The 22604-nt window shown below is 43.5% G+C and overlaps 2 protein-coding genes across 2 annotated transcripts; both read left to right on the forward strand.

Annotated features, from left to right (window-relative positions):
- Positions 1–2754: 2754 nt before the first annotated feature.
- Positions 2755–5715, forward strand: LOC121866120 (CD82 antigen-like; the record flags this gene model as incomplete). Its single annotated transcript, XM_042365716.1, has 3 exons — positions 2755–2964; positions 4345–4524; positions 5632–5715. Coding segments are annotated over 3 exons (474 nt in total), but the record flags the coding sequence as incomplete, so codon positions are not given.
- Positions 2761–19703, forward strand: LOC121866094 (trichohyalin-like). Its single transcript, XM_042365691.1, has 4 exons — positions 2761–2964; positions 4345–4524; positions 8893–9099; positions 17154–19703. Exon 4 carries the CDS (start codon positions 17544–17546, stop codon positions 18867–18869), a length of 1326 nt encoding a protein of 441 aa, XP_042221625.1. The 5' UTR covers positions 2761–2964; positions 4345–4524; positions 8893–9099; positions 17154–17543; the 3' UTR covers positions 18870–19703.
- The last annotated feature ends 2901 nt before the right edge of the window (positions 19704–22604 follow it).

Genomic DNA, 22604 nt, shown 5'->3' on the forward strand with positions numbered 1-22604 from the left:
CCTCATAGTCGATATCTGCAGCAGTTGTCGGAGTAGGGGCAGAAGCTCTCGTTCCCCTGAGGCAGAGCAAAGCCGACCGAAGGAGAGAAAAGGACAGTCGACATCTCATCCAGGCTGTGACATAACTTCTGGGCTGCTGCTTCTGTTCGGAGATCAGCTCCGCGAGTCTGGCGTAGAAACCTCTTGCACTTGGGCCCATCCCACCAGAGGTTGTGAACACTAGAGGAGTGAAGCTGCCTTGATCAACATTTTGAATTCTCTCCCCATATGCCCTTCTCTTGTCGTTCTCGTTCCTCCTATGCGCAGCATCGAGAGCTAGGTTACGGTGACAAACGGCCATGGGATCAAAAATCCTGATGTCGAAGAAAGCTCGCTGTCCCCGCGTCCAGAATCCTCGAGCACTGACGTCCACACGGGCTTCGTTAGATGTGTTTGAGGTCCTGTGTTGGAGGATCTCGCCATCCAGTGGAAGGAGTGTCAGTTCTACCATGACGTCCCGGCAGATTTCCTTCAACATATTTGCTGTGAGATCCCTTACCTCGTCATGCCTCATGCATATGAAGCCCCCCTTCTTGCAAACCATGGCGTGATCGCCATCATAGGAATAGCCACACACGCATTGGGAGGGCAAACCATCTACTGGCCAGCCGTACCTTAGAGCAATGGCATCTGTAAATTCTTGTTTGTTAAGGCTGAAACCATTTGCCCTTATCGGTAACGTAGTTAACCAGTTCGAGGCGCCCACCTCCTGCGCTATAGCTACTTTTTTTGTCAGATTTTCTGGAACCTGCAGCAATAGTTGCTGCAACATGTCATTTTGGCAGTGCTGCCGATCTGTTGTAATGGATCTACGGATCTTATTAACTTCGCTGGTGTCCACTTCCCCTGTTGCATTCTGGGCTATTATGTGGTCAGTGAGGGCTGCCGTGAGCTTAAATGAATTTTGATGTTCAGAGTCAGCGATCTCCTCTGGATTAGTTAGTCCCATCCCTCCCAATCTTGGTGGAAGTGCAAGAAGTGTTCTTTCTACTAGGGTTAAGTCGTGGTGTTTCACTAGTTTGGGAATGAACTTGACACCGATTGCTTCTTCCAAAGGGTGGAGGAGGGGTCGGATCTCAGGGATGGTACGCATCAGGTAGTTCCAACGATGCTTGACTCCATGTGTGAATGCTGCAAAGGCCGCATGTGGCTCTGTGTTAGCAATCTCCGATAGAGCATGGATTTCGCTAACCCACTCATTCACCTTTCCCCCTACGTACTGGGTCTTGAAGTCCGTAGTGCCAATTACTGCGCCTAGATGTCTTTGGCCGTCCTTAGTTATTTTGACCTCACTTTCGCCGAAAACCTCCACAGCCCGATCATAATGATCTGGCTTCACGATGAGGAAGGATTTGCTGGCGTTTGGGTGGTACCCTATTTGTGGACCTCGCGATGTTACCAGGTCCCACCACTTTTTGATGTCCTCCACTTTTCCTGCTCCTGTGAGGTCATCAGCATATGCCACTTGTTTGACCCCAGTTGTTTCATACTTTATTTCTTGTTGGAGCACTGATAGGCCTATTGCATACATTGCCATTGCAACGGGGTCCCCCTGTGTTGTTCCCTCGGTCGACTGTAGGATGGTATCACCTCGTAGAGCCTTGTTGTTTACTACGTAGAGGTCTGAAGGATTCCTATACGAATTTTCAACATACATCGCAAAGCTAGGACACTTGATCTTGATGTTGTGCAGTGCCGCCTTGCGGTTAAGTATGTTGAATGCGTTTGAAGCATCCACCAGGAGAACGGCCTCACAATCACGCTGCTCAAATATCAATCTCATGGCGTGAATGGCCGCCTCCCCACCAGCCTGGTGGCCAGCACACACTTGTAGGTTCCCTGCTGCTGCCCTGACATCATCCTTTACCACCTCCATTATACACTTTCCGATGATCCGCCTCAGCACTTCCCCCACCCCTATAGGTCTACATCCTGGTTTCTTTTCCAGAGGAATAAGGCGGCAGGCCGTCAGAGCCTGGAGGTGATGGCAGCAAGAGGATGCAAGCTTTCTTGCAAGGGTGGCAATGGCAGTGCAGAGATCGCTTGCTACAGGGCCAAACTTGTTTGTGCTGAGGATGACTCTCCAACCGTTTGCATCCAGACCTGAAGGGCCGGCTCCGCCTCGAGTCTTCAGTGCCTTTTTCCACACCATCTCTCCTGTTATTTTCTCGAACAGGACAGCGTTTGGTGGGATATAGGCACCCTGGAGCCTGATGCCTTCATCTTCGCTTGCAGGGGGATGTTTCTCTTTCAATAGTTTTAATGTCGCTCTGTTTATTGGCATCACTCCACCGGAGGATTCATGTGTGAGAGATCTTACCGCGAGAGACACTTTTCCCACACGCATTTTGTTTCCAAATTTTCTTGCCACGTCATCGGTGTTTTGCTTTCCGTCACCCGTAAATTTTAGTCTCTCCTGCAGTGTTCTTGCTTCACATAGGAGATCATCTAGGGCCCCAGTCTGCCACATTGTCAATCTACTACTACTACTACTACTACTACTACTACTACTACTACTACTTTTTTTTTTTAACGTGGCCTCCAGCCTCCCCCAATAGCCACACCTTCGCCACCATTTATTTACCTTAATATTAAATATCCTAATACATAAGAAGCTATCCTATCTGTGTTATACTACTACTACTACTACTACTACTACTACTATTACTAGCATCACCACAGGTATGTAAACACTAATTGGCCTTGGTGTTACAGGTGACGGGCGTGACGGTGATGGTGGTGGGGGTGTGGTGCGTGGCGGGGGATGGGCGTGACGTCATGCTAGCCCTGGCGCCCACACCCGCCCATATGCCCACTCTCATCCACCTGGCGTACGGACTGGTGGGCGCGGGGGGCGTGGTGCTCCTGACCTCCGTGCTGGGCGTGTGGGCGGCCTTCAAGGAAAACCAGTGTGGACTTGGATTGGTAAGATGAATGGTATTAGGTACTGTGTGTGTGTGTGTGTGTGTGTGTGTGTGTGTGTGTCATAACCCTGGGAATCATTTAGGGGCGTAGCGGATACAGCACACTGAATACCAAACCACCAAGGCACTGTACTCGACCGCTTTCACTTCCCCAACAATAAAATTAGGTACCCATCCACAGCTGGGTCGACTAGGAGGGGGAGATGCCATGGGTGTGAACTAGTGTACTCTTATAACAGGAAGTGAATGTTGTTTCCACTCACCCACTCTACTATGGTGTACAACCTAAACTAACCTAACCTAACCTAACCTAACCTACCCTAACCTAACCTAACCTACCCTACCCTACCCTAACCTAACCTAACCTAACCTAATATTAACACATGGTAAAAGATGTGTTGGTATTAAGAAACCTGATACAATGTAAATTAGTTTAGTGAAAGTTGATTAGATTTCATGTATGTATGTATGTATGTATGTATGTATGTATGTATGTATGTATGTATGTATGTATGTGAGAATGATAGTGTTATGCATAAGTAGAAGACCTGACGATAAATATTTGTTTATAGAGAGTTTTGATGCTGTCTGTGTGTGTGTACGTGACGTGTGTGTACGTGTAGGTGACGTGTGTGTACGTGTATGTGACTGTGTGTACGTGTAAATGACTGTGAGAGTACGTGTTGGTGACTGTGTGTGTGTACGTTCAAGAGGGGAGGGTAAAATGGCATCAGGAAATAAATCATTCTTACGACATCGTTTAGAATGTTTTAGGAGACCGTTCATCCCGTTTATTCCAACAAGTAAAATTCACTTAAAAAATGTCCCTTAAAATGTTTAGGTGAACATTCTATCTATTTTCCTCTAACGGTTAAATTCCTTAAAATAAAATATACCCTGAGATTTATAAACACAAGATGGAGTACTTCCCGCCATCTCCTCTCTCCCTCTGGTGGCGAGATTCACAAGCTTACGACATAAACACACACACCTGGTTTATTTAATGACGTCACGTATTAAAAGTATTATTACACAAACATGACACCTGTGCGCTACTAACCCCGTAACCATGTGAGGCTTTTTGATGAGGTGACGGTGTTACGTGTTGCTGGAGAGGGAGGGAGGAAGAGGGGGGGTTTGGGGGTTCCTTTTGTACGTGACTTGTGACGTTGGTAGTGGTGATGGTTGTGGTGATAATGGTGGTGGTGACAGTGGTGGTGACATAGGTGACGGTGAAGGTGAAAATATGATACTGTGACGGTATCTTAATCATTCTATTCCAGCAAGTGACGGTGATTGGTGACGCAGTATGGATCTATAAAGTGACGGTATGACGGAAACCCAACCCCAATCTAACCTAACCTAACCAATTCTCTTTCAGTACGTGACGTTGGTGGTGATGGTGATTGCTGGAGAGGTGACGGTGGGGATCATGGGAGTCTTATATCAGATCAAAGTGGTGGAGAACATGGCAGCCTCCCTCACTGCTCGCCTCAGGACTCACTATGCCTCACCTGGCCATGAAACCTTTACCTTGGCCATCGATTACGTCCAGTACCAGGTAAAAGGGTGGGAGGAGGGGAAGGGGAAAAGGGGAGAGGGGAGGGGGAAGGGGGAAGGAGAGGGGAGGGAGGCGGAAGAAGAAGAGAAAGGGGTAGGAAGGGGCATTATTGTATTCTCTCTCTCTCTCTCTCTCTCTCTCTCTCTCTCTCTCTCTCTCTCTCTCTCTCTTTCTCTCTCTCTCTCTCTCGTCTAGTGATGTAATATTAAAGGCGGTAAAAATATTACCACACACAGTGAAGAGATAAATAACAATGTCAATATGAATGGAAAAACAATGACCAAATTTTAAATGGTTTTATAATAGAATTTGGGCAGATCTTTTTCATGACCCTATATATCTTCAAGATGGGATCGAACCCGAGTTCTTTCGAGTGTAAGGCTAGTGTCGTGCCAAGCTTTCATACGGTGGTAAGCTATCATTCAGCGCCAGGCTATCACCGAATGCCATATGTTTTATGAGTCGACAAAAACTATATAGTACTCTTGCTGCTCGATATAAGCTCACACAAAAGAATATAAGGCTTTTGTACCCATAGCTCTGTCTGTCTGTCCGTCTGTATGTATGTATGTCTCGCTTCCTCTTTCTCTCTTTATCTCTCCCTCCCCTTTCGGTCCCTGCTGCTCCTTGTCTCTCTCCTTCTTTCTCTCTCTCTTTCCTATCGCTCTTCCTCTCTCCGTCACGCCCTCTATCTCTGTCTCACTCCCTTCTGCTTTCTCTCTCTCTTCCTCACGCCCTCTCTCTCACTCCCTTCTGGTCTCTCTCTTTCTCTCTCTCCCCCTCTCTCCCCTCTCGATGCCTGTCTCCTCTCTGTCCAGGAAATATTGCCAGATCTCGTATTGTGTGAGGCTGGAGCAGAGTAATTCATTTTTGAGCTCCCAAGCCAGCAGCCAGAGACTCAGAGGACCTTACGTTAACTATGGCTCGCCTCAGTATACGACAAATTACACTATAAATCCTGAGCTAAAGTCTAGTCTCGGGGCAGTTTTTACGCCATATTGACGCCCAGGTTAGTGTTACAGTTTAATTAAGGTATTTACCAGGTATCAAACACACGTAGTAAGGGAGAAATTGAGAGTGAAAGTGTTTTTGTAAATCCAAGGACAGATTAAAAGCGTTACCCCTGAGGCTACCCAGCTGACCAACTCCCAAACAGAAAACGGTATTGTGAAAGTCTTGGGACACGAATGAAGGAAATAAATAATTACTTTTTTCCTGTCTTTGTTTTTTTCTTCTTTATATTAAATCTTCCATCTTGTGTCGTTGTTAAGAAATATTCTCCACCCTCTAAGAGTATTGAAACGTTTTATATAATTGAGGAAAAAATGTGATGGGGGGGGTTTGTAGTTTGTGTGAATGTAATTATATGATGTGGTTTTTCTTGCTATTCAAATTATTATTATTATTACGTAATTTCCACATATATAGTTAATACAAATAATAATATGTACCTTTATAAATATTTAGATAAACAAACAATACCAATAACAAACAAGGGGAATTTTATCTCTTTAACCCCACGTCATTAATAACCAGATAATCCTCACATTACATCTGTTAACACAACCCTTTAATCTGGATAACATAATACACACACACACACACACACACACACACACACACACACACACACACGAGATAAACATCTTAACGACAACTTGGGCGTCCGGGTACGATAATCAACGCTGCCATTTTCCTTGCAAGTAAACAAGTTATCGTACTGCAGAACATTAACACTCTCGTCTGCGATATTCCAAATGTATGAATTAGCCCCACTAATCATACATAATCATTCTGGAGAACACAGTGCTATGTCTCATACATTTCGCACGACAGATCACACATACGTCACCGTGAGTAATGAGTCCTACGTCTGGCACCTCCTGTTGGGTATTATCCCTTGTCTGTTTTATTGTTTTTGTTGTATTTACACTTTTCTTCTCTTTTTTTCTTTATAATTGTCTTCTCTTTTCTTTTCATTATTATTATTTTTATTAGTTAATTTTACTGCTACTGGTATTATTATTATTATTATTATTATTATTATTATTAGCACAATAATACAGTAATTCACAAGTTACATTGATCCATTTGGGACTATCAGGGAGGCGCCTTGACCAACTGAACTAGTGACCTTGAACTCTGACCCAGGATAACCTAAACTGATTCAAGGTCATCTTCAATGTTATGTGAAAAAGGTTTAAGTTAGGAGACTTTTCTTTATGGCATAGATTTTTGTTCAATTGGATTCAAAGTCAATAGGGTTCATAAGCAGTGTATGGGAAATCAATTTATGATGTTTGGCTGTGATCCTTACTATAGAACTGTAGTTATTGTGCTGACACCATTAATATATTGACTGACGGACAAACCAATGGATGTACAAGACCCTCAATCTATAAGGGGAATAATAACATGAATAAAGCACACGATAGGCAATAAGAAAAATGGCTAAAATAAAAATCAATCATTACAACCATATAGTAAAGTAAATACACTATACTTTTACTTACTTACAATACTTATACACGTACTTAAAAAAATACATGAAAAAAGTGAGGCCTGATGTCTGTATGTCCATCCATTTAATTGGCAATACAATAACCATCACATGGACGAATGGGTTAATGGCTTTGCTAGATACACATTTAGGACTCTGTAACTGGTCAATGTTCCTTGATCTTCCCAGTCCTTGTGTTGTGGCCCTGAGGTGAAGACTGGTTCAAGTGGGATCAATGTTAATATTGTGTTCTTTAAAGGCGATGCGTGTGTATTACCGATCGTAAATATGGACTTAATTGACACTGTTCTTCCTTTACGTTAGTCTAACACGAGGGATAAGTGTGTGTGTGTGAGTGTGTGTGAAGGAGGTAGGTGTAAGTGTGTGTGTGTGAGTGTGAAGGAGGTAGGTGTAAGTGTGTGTGTGTGTGAGACGATGAGTGCAAGAGGATTCGTGTGTGAGGAGATAAGTGTGAGTTTGTGAGGATAAGAGTGTGATGGGAAAAGTGTGTGAGGGGGAAAGTGTGTTAGAGGATAAATGTGTGAGGATGAGTGTGTGTGTGTGTGTGAGAGGATGTCACCCGCTGCAACAAACCAATGTACAGTATAATCGCCTTTACAGAACTCAGCCACAACCCATAGCTACCCATGATCCAAGAAAAAATTAAGATTAGCAGAGCCAATAACCCATTACGAGAAACCCATGCAGATCTTAACTATAGCGAGTGACTTTTAACTCAGCAACAACAAACCCATTACCATACGACCTAACCTAAACCTGTGCAACATTGACCCAAAAAATCCTTCGTCTAGGATTCGTGCAATTGGACCAAAAACCTTCTTTGCAACAACATCAACTCTCCCCCTCGCCATTACCCATAATCCATGCAACACTGCGACAACCACCCTCCCCCCCCTCCCTTGCAAGAGCCTTTTGTCGGAGTAAGAAAAGGCTATCCTGAAGGAAGCAGCAAGCCTCATTCCTACACAATGTCGTCTTTAAAATATGCAACTTTCGGGAAGGTTACAATGCCCAGTCGCCCCTTTTAACTTCAAGAAGAATTGATCCTTTCCAGAGATGAATGTCGGGCGCCCAGGGAATGAGGCTCGCGTGCCTTCCACCTTGGCCAGCGAGGGAGAAAAGTTTACAGGGGCAAATCTATTTCATCCTGGGTAATATATATAAAGAAATATACATACAGACGTTTATTGGTCGCTGGAAATTTTCAATATCCGCAAAGAGAATATTTTTCATTAAGTAAATCATACCTGCAATATATTCTGGGAACAGCTTTAGAGAACTACATTTCACCTCTCGGATATTTGATACATCCAGTTATTCTTTCTCAACAAACACGTATGTTATTTTCACTGGTGATTTGCTATAACCTTAAGAGAATGTTTTTTAGTGATGTGTCTACCATTACATACGAGATTTACTGTAGGTTGAATGTAAAATTGCTGGAACATTATTTGATCTAAGGCAATGTTGTGTGTCGCTGGTATGTGAACTGACAAGACCCTCAAGGATGAGTGAGTGTTTGTCAAGGTATACATCATCTTCACAATGACTCTAAGTAGATGTTTGAGGTGATTTTTCATGTTGACGACTTGCTACAACATTCCTTCGTAATTTCGTAGTGTTAACCCTTTTATTACGTTGACTTAACCCCTTGAGTAATATAATTTAACTGAGTACGATATCTGAATCTCTTGAGTACGATGCGCAAGATTACTTACTATTTCATCTACAGGTTTATTTTATTTGTTAGCTTGTCATCCACACTCACTTTTACCCACACTCACTCACTCACTCACGCCTCTCTCTCTCTCTCTCTCTCTCTCTCTATCTCTCTCTATCTCTCACAGCTGCAGTGTTGTGGTGTGGGCGGCCCTAGCGACTGGGCGGAGTCTCTGTGGCGCGTTGAAAGTATGGGCGGACCTGGGAGGGAAGTACCTCTCACCTGCTGCACCCTACACCCCGCCCACGCTGCCCACATCAACCCACGACCCATCAACATGACCCTATGCCAGAGTACCAAGCCCGCCTCTCATCAAGTAGCCAGGAACCAGCAGGTGTGTGTGTGTGTGTGTGTGTGCGTGTGTGTGTGTGTGTGCGTGTGTGCATATCCCTCTTGGTATTGTGGTGCAGGTAAGAGGTAGTTACACCTGTCCTCTCTCTCATTACAGGTATTGTACAGGTAACACCATGTTCGGAATAATAAGAACGGCTGTACGATTTATATTCGAATGATATACGATTATTTTACACATACACACACACACACACACACACTCACACACACGCACACACACACACACACACACGCCAGTCCCGCCCACACAGGAAGTGCACAACTACGACGCAACAAAGACTGACCTGCGAACTGACACACACACACACACACAACACCTGTCCGTCCTTGGTCAAGATTAAGATTATGTGTACATGGATAATATGACTATGTGTGGTGTAAGGTCGAATACAGGACACTAATCCCCCATAAATTCTACCTTATTGACACTTCTAGGATGAGTGTACGTTTTCCTACCAGAACGAGGTATTGACACGCATGACACACACCCCATGACACCACAACTAGGTATTGACATGCATGACACACACCCCATGACACCACAACTAGGTATTGACACGCATGACACACACCCCATGACACCACAACTAAGTATTAACACGCATGACACCCCATGACACCAACAGTATTGACACGCATGACACACACCCTATGACACCACAACTAGGTATTGACACGCATGACACACACCCCATGACACCACAACTAGGTATTGACACGTATGACACACACCCCATGACACCACAACTAGGTATTGACACGCATGACACACACCCCATGACACCACAACTAGGTATTGACACGCATGACACACACCCCATGACACCACAACCAGGTATTGACACGCATGACACACACCCCATGACACCACAACTAAGTATTAACACGTATGACACCACATAACACCACAACTAAGTATTAACACGTATGACACCACATGACACTACGATTAGGTGTTGAAGATAGCCGAAAATTGTGATGAAAGAGAGGGATTGTGTCACTTGGGGTGAACCTGACGCACGTAGCCAGGGTGAGGGTGTGTATGAGTTGGCTTAAACTAGAGAGGTATGGTGAAGCGAGAGTCTTTTATTTTTCTCTATAACTTCTTCAATAAAAAGGTAAATCAAATAATTGTGTGTTAGTGGAGTGTGTTATATTGTGTGTGTTATATTGTATGTTATATTGTGTGTTATGTTGTGTGTTATAGAAGAAAATAGAATTGTTTAGTATCTGTTAATTTAAGGAAGAATTTTGTGGGCTGTGGGAAAGCAAAAAATTCAGGACTTACCAAAAATTGTCACACACACACACACACACACACACACACACACACACACACACACACACACACACATGCATTATATAAGCCCATCAGGTGGAGGAGACAGAGCACCTGGGGCCAGTGTTTGTACAGGTATTATACTCTAATTAGTAATTAAGAAGGATGCCGCCTCCCCGTTACTATGACAACACCTGACGAGTCCGATGACCTCCTGATGGTGGTGTCGTGGTGAGACTCATTACTGCCAGGTGTTGGAGGTACGGCAGGGCATATGGTGGTGGTCTAGGGAAGGGATATTGGTCTCTCTCTCTCTCTCTCTCTCTCTCTCTCTCTCTCTCTCTCTCGTTGTGTTTTGCTCTAAATTTATTGTTTATGTCTCATTTTCTCACTTCTCTTGTTTGATCTCGTTTCTGTCTCTCTCAATCTCTACCTCTTCTCTTCTTTTACTACCTCCATCTCCTCCTCCTCCTTCAATCTCTCTCCTTCTCCCCTCCTCACTCCCTCCTCCTCCTTCAATCTCTCTCCTTCTCCCCTCCTCACTCCCTCCTCTTCCTTCAATCTCTCTCTCCACATCCAATCCTTCTTCAGCATCGTCCAGGGTGGGGAGATCAAGTGCCACAAGTGCCACCATGTGTCGTGGAGGGCGCGGCAGGAGCCAGATAGTGTCACCTAGGAGTGCCACTTACTCTCAGCTGTGCCTCCAGAACTTGGGTGTTTCCTAAGGGTCATTTTTCTCCCCAGTGCCGCCATGGTGCCAGCTGGGTCATTTAATCTTCACCTTCTTATATTTGATGGAATCTTTTTTTTGTAATTATCCTCCGCAGACAATGATAAAGCTGTCTGTGTGTCTGTCTGTAAGTCTGTTCTGTGTGTCTGTGTGTTGGTTGTGTGTGTCTGTCTGTCTCTGTACAATGTGTCTCTGTGTGTTGGTTGTGTGTGTCTGTCTGTGTGTTTGTCTATTGTGTTTATTTGTGTGTGTGTGTCTATTCTGTGTGTCTGTGTGTTGGTTGTGTGTGTCTGTCTGTATGTTTGTCTGTGTGTTTTGTTGTGTGTGTGTGTGTCTGTTCTGTATTATCCTGTGTGTTGGTTGTGTGTGTGTGTCTGTGTGTTGGTTGTGTGTGTCTGTCTGTCTGTTTGTCTGTCTGTCTGTTTGTGTCTCTTTCTGCCCTCAACTGGAAAATTCGTGAGTGTAGAGTCTCGGTGTAGTTTGGCCGCCATTACTGACCACACATACCATCCTTACAATTTCAGTAACGAGGGAAATTTACCGTAAGAGCCTTTGAGAATTCAGGTGTTGCTATTACCACAGAAACACTATTAAAGGGAAGTGATATGTGTTGCGGTGACCGTAAACAACACAACACAACACAACACAACACACACCTGATACCTGACGATTACCTGGCAAATACCTGTGTAATTAGAGGTAAGAATCACCTGAAAATCTATGAATAAATAAACACTTAAAAATGATTCACAGATGTTATGAATTTGAAACGTGACGGCCAAGTCTTTTACCGCGATGCAAAAAATATAGAATAATGCGGATCAACGTGGAAATCAAGCGTGGTTGGTTAGGTTAGGTTAGGTTAGGTTAGGTTAGGTTAGGTTAGGTTAGGTTAGGTTAGGTTAGGTTAGGTTAGGTTGCTGTAGTTGCTTATAAAGTCTTATTGGTGGTACATGTTTGACATTCGACTAATACCCAACTGAGACACACTCGACTGAGACAAGCTCGACTAAGAAACACTCTGAGATATACTCGACTGAGACACTCTGAGACACACTCGACCAAGAAACAGCCTGACACACACTCAACTGAGGAACAATAGACATTAAAGTCGACTGAGCTGTGATCGACTGAAGGACATTCGACTGAGACACCTTTAGTCATGCACACCTGTTAATAATTAAGGCAGGTGTTCTGACTGCCTGACTTATTGATTCAAGAGTCAAAAGTGAACTGTTACTCTTAATACAGACGTCTACAACCACAACTACCACCATCACAACCACTGTAACTACGACCATCATGACTACTACACCAACCACCATCACGACCACTACATAATCATAAACAAAACTACAACCATAATCACTACAACCACAACCATCACGACCACTAAAACTATCATCATCACTTCTACCACCATTATCACCACAATTACAACCTTCTTCACAACTACAAAAACCATAATCACTGCAACCACCACTACCACGACCACTACAACCACCACCCCACCACCACAATTACAACCACCATCGTAACCAGAGACCCTTTAAAAATGCAACACATAAAAGGCTAAACCACTCCACACGAGGCGACACTATGGCTGGCTCCACACGTAACCCAACCTAACCCAACCTAACCTAACCTAACCTAACCTAACCTAACCTAACCTAACTTGTAACATTAGGTACCCATGGACAGCTGGGTGACCTGGAGGTACCCCGGGAAGGTAATATATATCAAAATACTGATCATAATTATTTTTAACTTATGAACAATTAATTAAAAAAGTTTCTCTATTTTACCTTTAATTTCCAGCTGAATAGATCAATAAAAATTACTCTGATATCAAAGGATTTTTTTTGGTTCTATAGTGAAAAATATTTATGTTTTTACGTGTGAAAAATATTAAGAATTAGTTTGCTAGGTGTGTGTGTGTGTGTGTGTGTGTGTGTGTGTGTGTGTGTGTGTGTGTGTGTGTTGCTTGATATACAGTGCAGTACTTAATATTTGTGTATGTCTCTCTCTCTCTCTCTCTCTCTCTCTCTCTCTCTCTCTCTCTCTCTCACGCTAAGCTCCCCTCCATCACAGCTGGCCTACACACGCACGACACCGTCTCTAATTTCACCTCAAGTCCTTCTTACCCACGCACGGCGGCCCTCCACAAGCACATGAGGCCCTTCACAAGCACATGAGGCCCTCCACAAGCACATGAGGCCCTTCACAAGCACATGAGCCTCCATGAAGCAATATGAGGCCCCTTCACACACACATGAGGCCCTCCACAAGCACACATGAGGCCCCCCACAAGCACATGAGGCCTCTGGGGCACATGAGACCCTCCACAAGCACATGAGGCCTCCTCCACAAGCACAGTGTGCATTAAGACCACACACACACACCCACACACACGCACACACACACACACACGCGCACACACACACACACACACACACACGCGCACACAATGCACACACACACACACACACACACACACACACGCAGGGCTTTTCCCTCCACGTCATTTGGGAATAAGTCCACCTTCTCCTCTCTATCTTACACTTCCCATTTTCTTTCTCTTGCTGTACCTCGGATATCTCGGTTCCTTCATTAACTCTCTGCTATCTTTACTATCACTGTTGCCTGTCTGTTCATCCATGCGTGTCCATAATTTGTCAGGAGGGATGAAGCAGTGGAGGTGGAGGTGAGGTGGAGGTGAGGTGGAGGAGGTGAGGTGAGGTGAGGGGCGTAAGGTGAAGTAGGGGGTGTTAGGTGATGGATGTGAGGCAAGGGGGGGGGTGAGGTGAGAGTGAAAGACGATGATGATGAATGGATGGTATTTTTTCACGTGTCTGCGTTCGTCCGTCTGTACGCCCGTCTGCTTCAGAAAATGTCCGTCTCTGCGTCTGTCCGTCTGTCCGTCACGAAAAAGAAAGGAAAAGGAGAGAGAGAGAGAGAGAGAGAGAGAGAGAGAGAGAGAGAGAGAGAGAGAGAGAGAGACTGTGAACTAAACCCCACAAATTAACAAGTAACTTTACCACTATGAAACGACATAATTAAAAAGCGAGAGAAATGGCCAATAAAATATGTAGAACAAGAAAAGTATAATAAAAATAGATAATAAAGGCAGAGAGGAACAAAGGGTGGGTGGAGAGAGTTGATAAAGTTGGTATAAAATTCACTAATTGTCTTAATAAATGTCAAGGTGTAAAGGTATGTTGGCGATAATACTACATCACCTGATTAAGTGCGTGGAAGACCGTGTGAGGTGTCCTGTGTGTACCTCTCTCACCCACACACTCACACACACACACACACACACACACACACTAAGAAAACATCAAACACTCTTGACTACCAAAATATCGTAGACTCATAAGAAACAAATTATCGTAGACTCATAAGTAACACCTACATAGACTCTCGCTGTAATGAAATACAATACAGCAGTAGTAACAACAACAATTCTCTCAGCAACAACAAATTATATCCAGCTAACTGCACAGTGTTGGTAGTTTACTCAGCACATACGTAGCAGCTAACGATACATGGAGCTAATGAACTAACTCAGCTAAAACACCAAAGCTACATCCTAATATTTTCAAAGATTGTTAATACGTGTTTTCCTAAGTCACTGTTATTCGTAATTTCCGATATGTGAGTCGACTTTTGGGATGGTTATTGTGTTTACTGTTAATTCGTCCAGGAATGAAAGTAATTGATGGTACAGGTACAAACACAGATACAGGTACAAACACAGGTACAGGTACAAACACAGATACAGGTACAAACACAGGTACAGGTACAAACACAGGTACAGGTACAAACACAGGTACAGATGCAAACACAGGTACAAACACAGGTACAGGTACAAACACAGGTACAGGTACAAACACAGGTACAGGTACAAACACAGGTACAGGTACAAACACAGGTACAGGTACAAACACAGGTACAGGTACAAACACAGGTACAAGTACAAACACAGGTACAGGTACAAACACAGGTACAGGTGCAAACACAGGTACAAACACAGGTACAGGTACAAACACAGGTACAGGTACAAACACAGGTACAAGTACACACCCATTTGTAGTTACAGGTAGGGGGGGTCATCCATTAAACACCAGGTAGGGGTCGTCCCGTTAAGAGACCAGGTAAGGTGGTCGTCCCATTAAGAGACCAGGTAAGGGGTCGTCCCGTTAAGAGACCAGGTAAGGGGTCGTCCCATTAAGAGATCAGGTAAGGGGTCGTCCCGTTAAGAGACCACCAGTAAGGGGTCGTCCCATTCAAGACTCAAGACAACTCAGCGTCATTAAGGTAACTAATAAGCACAGATAAATCCCCTTATGGACACAGGTCAGGTGAGGTCAAGAAGCCGAATAAGATAATTAAGAAGAAAAGTAAAGCAGATAAAGGCAAGAACTTGAGAGAGAGAGGAGAGAGAGAGAGAGAGAGAGAGAGAGAGAGAGAGAGAGAGAGAGAGAGAGAGAGAGAGAGAGAGAGAGAGAGAGAGAGAGAGAGAGAGAGAGAGAGAGAGAGAGAGAGAGAGAGAGAGAGAGAGAGAGAGAGAGAGAGAGAGAGAGGTTAAATAATGTTAGGCAGGAGACTGAACAACCATAATATGTCCAACAACAGCAACAACAACATCTGCAACAACACAGGAAGCAACATTCACTGCAGATACAAGGTGCAACATACATCTCCTCACCACCATGTTTTTTTAACGAATAACTAAACTGCTTCACATAGTTTATAACAGCTGGGACTGCCATTTACACAAGCCTGGCAATTTTTTTTTCATCACCAATTACATTCTGGGATTAGTAGGGAAGACCTCTCCTCCCCCTCACCTCCCGAGTCACACACACACACACACACACACACACACACACACACACACACACACACACACACACACACACACAAGGATGAATTTCTGTTATGTCTCTTCAATGTTTACAAAAGTCAACAGAAACAGACCAAGGGAAGACAGGAACATTTAATATCGTTTAAATGTTTAGGTTAATGAAGTTAAATTAATGAACAATAAAAAAAGTTTATATTCAAGTAAAATTTATCCTAAGGTAAAGACTTAAGAATATATTTGACTCATTTATCAGATTAATTACGTATTTGAGAATCTAAATTTTTACGGATTTTTACGACGATTATCATCCTATAGCGACGATTATATAACGATTATATAACACTCTTATGGTTACATGTCAGAGGCTAAGGAGGACACGAACAACTGATTATAACTGGAGGGAATTATTTTCAGCACCATATTTCAGAGATTTTGTGAGATAATACCACCACAATGGGCCTCTCCCTCCACACTAAAACACACAACGTAGCAGAAACAGATATACCTAACCTGTAAATTTACGACCCCAGCAGAAGGTAGTATAGCGTGCTGGACCACCGTGGGGGTTTACTCCTGGTAGCGTGTTAGTCGGACATTGGAAATAATTAAGCATAAAGTTGACGGTTTTTGTTGAGCGTGAAGACTAATGGGGAAGTCGTTTTGTATCTTGGTTACATCTTGGTCGTTGTTCTCGTCAAGATACACATGGATGAGGTCACACATTTACCGTGGATAATTCTGCCTTTTTTTCAGTTTTTACTTCATGATCAGGTTGTCATTTCGTTACGTTTTATTCCTGAAAATTTTCTCTCCGTCACGATAAAATAGTTTAAATGACACCGAAGCAACACACATTACTGTCTCATTTATAAAGTTGAACATACAGTGAAAGACATGACTGTATGTTGAGGACCTGTCGGTATTAGAGGGCTGTAGTTAACCTGTATAGAGATGAGCTTCTCTTTTTTTTCTAATCCATCGTTTCAATTTACTCTCCCTAAGCTGTTATTACTTCAGACTACCTCACCTGATTTGAATCTTTTCCGTTTTACGTTTAATCTTCTGGTATTAATAGTCTAAGAAAATCCCATTACTCATCATAACTACTATACTAACTACGTGTTTTTCTCTCTCCCCGTGTGTGTGTGTGTCCAGGGCTGCGTGGGTCGTGTGATGGGCTGGGTGCAGGCTCAAAGCGGCATCATTACGGGCGTGGGTGTGGGTGTAGGCGTGCTGGAGGTGGCTGGTTTAGTGGCTGCTGCTTCTCTCTGCCGCGCCATCAAATCCCTACAGGACTAGCGACACGCCACCACGCCCACTCTCACCCACAACACCAACCTCAACCACCAGGGCAGCAAGTCCAAGACCAACTCCTCGTCCAAGCCTCGCCAGCAAGTCCAGAAGACCAAGGAACGCTGTGCCCCAGAAGTCCCCTCGCAAATCCAAGATGGCTTCAGCTTCAGCAGGAGTGAGAATGCACGTGGGCGTGGTCAGTCCCGTCGTCCTGGTAGGCGGAGTTTGGGCGACGTGGAAGAACTGACCCGTATGGAGAAGATCTTGGATGAGTGGACTCCATACGCCTCCCTGGACCACGTCGGGGCGTCCAATTGGCGGACTCCTGGACGTGGTGGGCGTAGGGGTAGTGGGCGTGGTGGTAGTGGGCGTGGTGGTGGCAGGGACAATTGTCACATCAGTGAAGAATTAAGTGTTGGCAGGCGAAAAACTGGTGTTGGTGGTAGTTACAAAGATGAAAGTAGTGGACGTGGTGGTGGCACTGACAGGCATCGTCATACCGGTCGTGGTGGTTATAGAACAGGAGACGAACTGAGAACACTAGGAAAGAGAGACAACAAAGAGACATACAACGAGGACAGGAACGAGGACAGCGGCTTCAGAAGAGACCCTAACACGTCCTCGTGGCGGTTCAGACAAGACAACATAGCCAGAATGACGAAGGAGAAGAAAGGTAAACAAGGTGGTGTTGAGGGACGAGTAGTGAGGAAGAAGGAGGAGAGACTCAACACCCTCAAAGCCTCAAGTAACAACACCTTCAGGAATAACTGGCTGACGGAGGCAAGTGTAAAGAACTTCGACGATTTCCACAGCGATGATTTCACAGAAATTAACCGCAGAGATAAGAAATTCATCGTTAATCTGGGAAATTTATCCAGCGATGGTTTTATGGAGATGACGCCTCGGGAGAGAAAGATCACCAGAAGTCTTGGAGATTTACGTAGCGATGACTTTAAGGAGATGAACGCTAGAGATAAGATGTTAAGCGTTACTACTCAGACTCCTTCGTCGATGTCTCTCAAGAAAGCTTCAGCCTCTAGCGTCGACACAAGAGACTCCTCGTACTCATGGGTGTCAGGAAGCATCCAGGAAGAAGAGGAGGAAGAGGAGGAGGAAGAAGAAGAAAGAAGAAGAGGAATAATAAGAAGGAGAGAAGATGACGAAGAGGATGAGGACTTTGGTTATGTGAAACGAGGGATTAGATTCTGGGATGGAGAACGAAGGAGAAGAGAAGATGAACGAGAGAGGAAAATCCGTATAGCGAAATGGAGACAGAAAGAGGAAGAGAAACGAGTGAGAGAAGAAGAGTGGATATATAAAGAGGAAGACACGGTGTGGGTAGCCAAAGCGGACAAAAACATACGAATGAAGAACCAGAAAGAGAGAAAACTGGAAGAGGAGAGGAAGAACGCAGGAGAACGGAATAAGAGCGGAAGAGAAACGAGAGAACGGATATACACAACAAGAAAAGGTTTGCAGAGTCAAGGAAATTATTGGCGAATAGGGTATGGCGATAAGGGGATAAACAAGGAACTGAGAGTGGTAAGAATAAGTGACGAACAGATGACGAGTTTCTGAGTGACGTCATATGTTTATTGGTCGCTTATAAACTGTTATCATCCTCAAGTAATTATACGTTTTACCTCAATAATCTCACTTTATCGTGTACTATTACGTAACAAAATTAAATATAGTACCTAATCTCCGCTACATCATGATTAAAAATTAATCTATTTGGCCTACATGGAGATACAATAAATAATCTACTTTTTACCACACGACAAATAATTACATAATTTCCCCTTTCTACAATGTCAACTTAATTCATCATTTACAATATTACACAACACAGGGCAACAGAAACAATGGAAATTAAGTAAAAACAATAACATAATTTGTCTACATTAAGCTGTACCCAATACGGAATCAATCCCTCACTTGTCATGTTTACACTGATGCCTTCTGGGAGATCGTCGGGTACTCGCTGCGCCATCTATGTTTACTGAGATACTAAAACTCGGTAAGATCTATCACACGCCGAGTCTAAAATGTAAATTCGATACTTGAGAATTTTCATGGCACATCTGGTCGGAGGTAACTGCTGTATGTTGGCTTTTCTGTGTCTGTCTGTCTTTCTCCTGCGTCAATTTATGTGTGTGAGCATTAGTCAGAACGTCGGACATTTTTAAAACAATTAAATTTCCCACAATGCACCAAGTAGTAAATAAACACGGCATCATTAACTCATAGTGGTATTAAGTAATTTTATCGTCTATGATGATATACTTAAGAATAGATAAGAATTAAGTATATGTAAGTTATAATGTAAGTTAGGGTATATTTACAGTACTTACAAAATAACATAGGGAATATTTACTTACAATATGTATCTTTATGTAGGGGGAATGCATGTGAGGTAAGGAGAGGGGGGGGAGGTAGGGGGAGGGGTGTTAGGTAAGGGGAGGGGAGGGAGGGGATGTACAGGGGTGACTCAGCTATAATCCCTGTCCATTGTTTTGTGTAATATGTAAACAAACGTCTATGTAAATTCGTCGGATCTTTCACTATTAAAGTTTATTCACTTTTATATTCTGATTTATTCCCTATTTATCGTCCCTATGACTTGGTGTATAGGGTGGTGATATTGATGCCTATTGGTGGTGATATTGGTGCCTATAGGTGGTGATATTGGTGCCTATAGGTGGTGATATTGGTGCCTATAGGTGGTGATATTGGTGCCTATAGGTGGTGATATTGGTGCCTATAGGTGGTGATATTGGTGCCTATAGGTGGTGATATTGATGCCTATAGGTGGTGATATTGGTGCCTATAGGTGTGATATTGGTGCCTATAGGTGGTGATATTGGTGCCTATAGGTGGTGATATTGTTTATGCAGGTGGTGATATTGTTTTATAAGTGGTGATATTATGCCTATAAGGAGGATATTGGTGCCTATAGGTGGTGATATTGAGCCTATAGGCGGTGATATTGTGCCTATAAGTGATGATATTGGTGCCTGTAGGTGGTGATATTGGTGCCAATAAGTGGTGATATTATGCCTATAAGTGGTGATATTGGTGCCTATAGGTGGTGATATTGATGCCTATAGGTGGTGATATATTGGTTCATAGGTGGTGATATTGGTGCTCATAAGTGGTGATATTGGTGCCTATATGGTGATATTGGTGCCTATAGGTGGTGATATTGATGCCTATAGGTGGTGATATTGTTTTCCATATAGGTGTGATATTGAGCCTACAGGTGGTGATATATTGGTGCCTTATAAGTGGTGATATTGGTGCCTATAGGTGGTGATATTGGTGCCTATAGGTGGCATATTGCGCCTATAGGTGGTGATATTGGTGCCTATATGATGATATTGGTGCTCATAGGTGGTGATATTGGTGCCTATAGGTGGTGATATTGGTGCCTATAAGTGGTGATATTGGTGCCTATAAGTGGTGATATTGCGCCTTATAGGCGGTGATATTGGTGCCTATAGGCGGTGATATTGGTGCCTGAGTAGGCAGATATTGAGCCCAGGTGGTGACATTGGAAAGCTCATAGGTGGTGATATTGGTGCCTATAGGTGGTGATATTGGTGCCTATAGGCGGTGATATTGGTGCTCATAGGTGGTGAGATAGTTGGTGCCTATAGGTGGTGATGGTTTAAGTTTGCAGGTGGTGATATTGGTGCCTATAGGTGGTGATATTGGTGCCTATAGGTGGTGATATTGGTGCCTATAGGTGGTGATATTGGTGCCTATAGGTGGTGATATTGGTGCCTAGGTTGATGATATTGGTGACAAAGAACCAGAATAAACTCTCCTAAGTACAAGAAAATATCAGATAACTGACTGACTGACTGAACCACTGACAGAATTTTTCCTCCTGGTCAGTACTGTGTTGTGGCCACGTCTCCCTAAACCCTCCTCCCTGAGACGTGGCGACGAGTAAAGAGTGGAGTCGTCCTTCTCGTCGTCACAAACAACTTACTGTACTGCTGGGAGACCAATGAATGAGGTTTAGTGATTGATCCTCATGAAATAACTCGACTCATAACGAAGCATCTTCAAAACAAACATAAAAGAATAAGAACAATAAAAAAAAGGAAAAAAAACACTAATATAAAAACGAATAAATAAACACACACAAGTTATTAACAAAAACACTCCTGCCTTCAAAAAAAAAAAAAAAAAATATCAAATCAGGAAAATAGAACATTTACGACATATTTCTTTTACCAGGAAATTCCGTAATCTTTAATTTAGTTTCGGTAATCCGGTAACAAGAGAGTCTTTCTTTACGCTTGACGCTCGTAATTCCAGAGATCATCCTGATACCGGGAGTATTTTCTCGTCGAGTTTCACGTATAATCGCTTGTGACTTACGATCTTAAACATTACCACGATATTTTTACAGTAATGGCGAGGGAAAAAAAACGATTCTCTTAAGATTTTTTTATTTATTTTTTTTTTTCTTTCATCTTAGTTGTTTGATTTTGAGAGGTGTTAACCCTTTGAGTACGGTGTTAACCCTTTGAGTACAGTGTTAACCCGTTGAGTACAGTGTTAACCCTTTGAGTACAGTGTTAACCCTTTGAGTACAGTGCTAACCCTTTGAGTACAGTGTTAACCCTTTGAGTACAGTGTTAACCCTTTGAGTACAGTGCTAACCCTTTGAGTACAGTGTTAACCCTTTGAGTACAGTGTTTACCCTTTGAGTACAGTGTTAACCCTTTGAGTACAGTGTTAACCCTTTGAGTACAGTGTTTACCCTTTGAGTACAGTGTTAACCCTTTGAGTACAGTGTTAACCCTTTGAGTACGGTGTTAACCCTTTGAATACGGTGTTAACCCTTTGAGTGTGGTGTTAACCCCTTGAGTACGTAGTTAACCCTTTGAATACGATGAGTTGATCCATTGAGTATAATTTCCCCTTGATTATGATATTAACGTTTTTGAGTACCTGTACTATGCTAGCTCCTTGAGTACGGTGTTTATCCTTTTGAGTACAGTGTAAATATACCTTACATTCTGTCATCATCATCATGTTTGTTATTGTTGTAGAAGCCGATAAAGCCCACTATATCTCCTCCAACTGTGTGTGTGTGGGTGTGTGTGTGTGGGTGGGTGTGTGTGGGTGTGGGTGTGTGTTGTGGGTGTGTGGGTGTGTGTGTGGGTGTGTGTGTGTGTGGGTGTGTGTGGGTGTGGGTGTGTGTGTGGGTGGGTGTGTGTGGGTGGGTGTGTGTGTGTGTGTGTGTGTGTGTGTGTGTAATCATCTTCTCTCTAAACACCAATTTCACTTCGGGAT

This window comes from Homarus americanus, unplaced genomic scaffold (genome assembly GCF_018991925.1).
Source record: "Homarus americanus isolate GMGI-L3 unplaced genomic scaffold, GMGI_Hamer_2.0 scaffold9514, whole genome shotgun sequence".
In the NCBI taxonomy this organism is placed as follows: Eukaryota; Metazoa; Arthropoda; class Malacostraca; order Decapoda; family Nephropidae; genus Homarus; species Homarus americanus.

Excerpts from the sequence above, each read along its gene's own strand:
- LOC121866094 (XM_042365691.1), top strand. The coding sequence starts at position 17,544 with ATGGAGAAGATCTTGGATGAGTGGACTCCATACGCCTCCCTGGACCAC.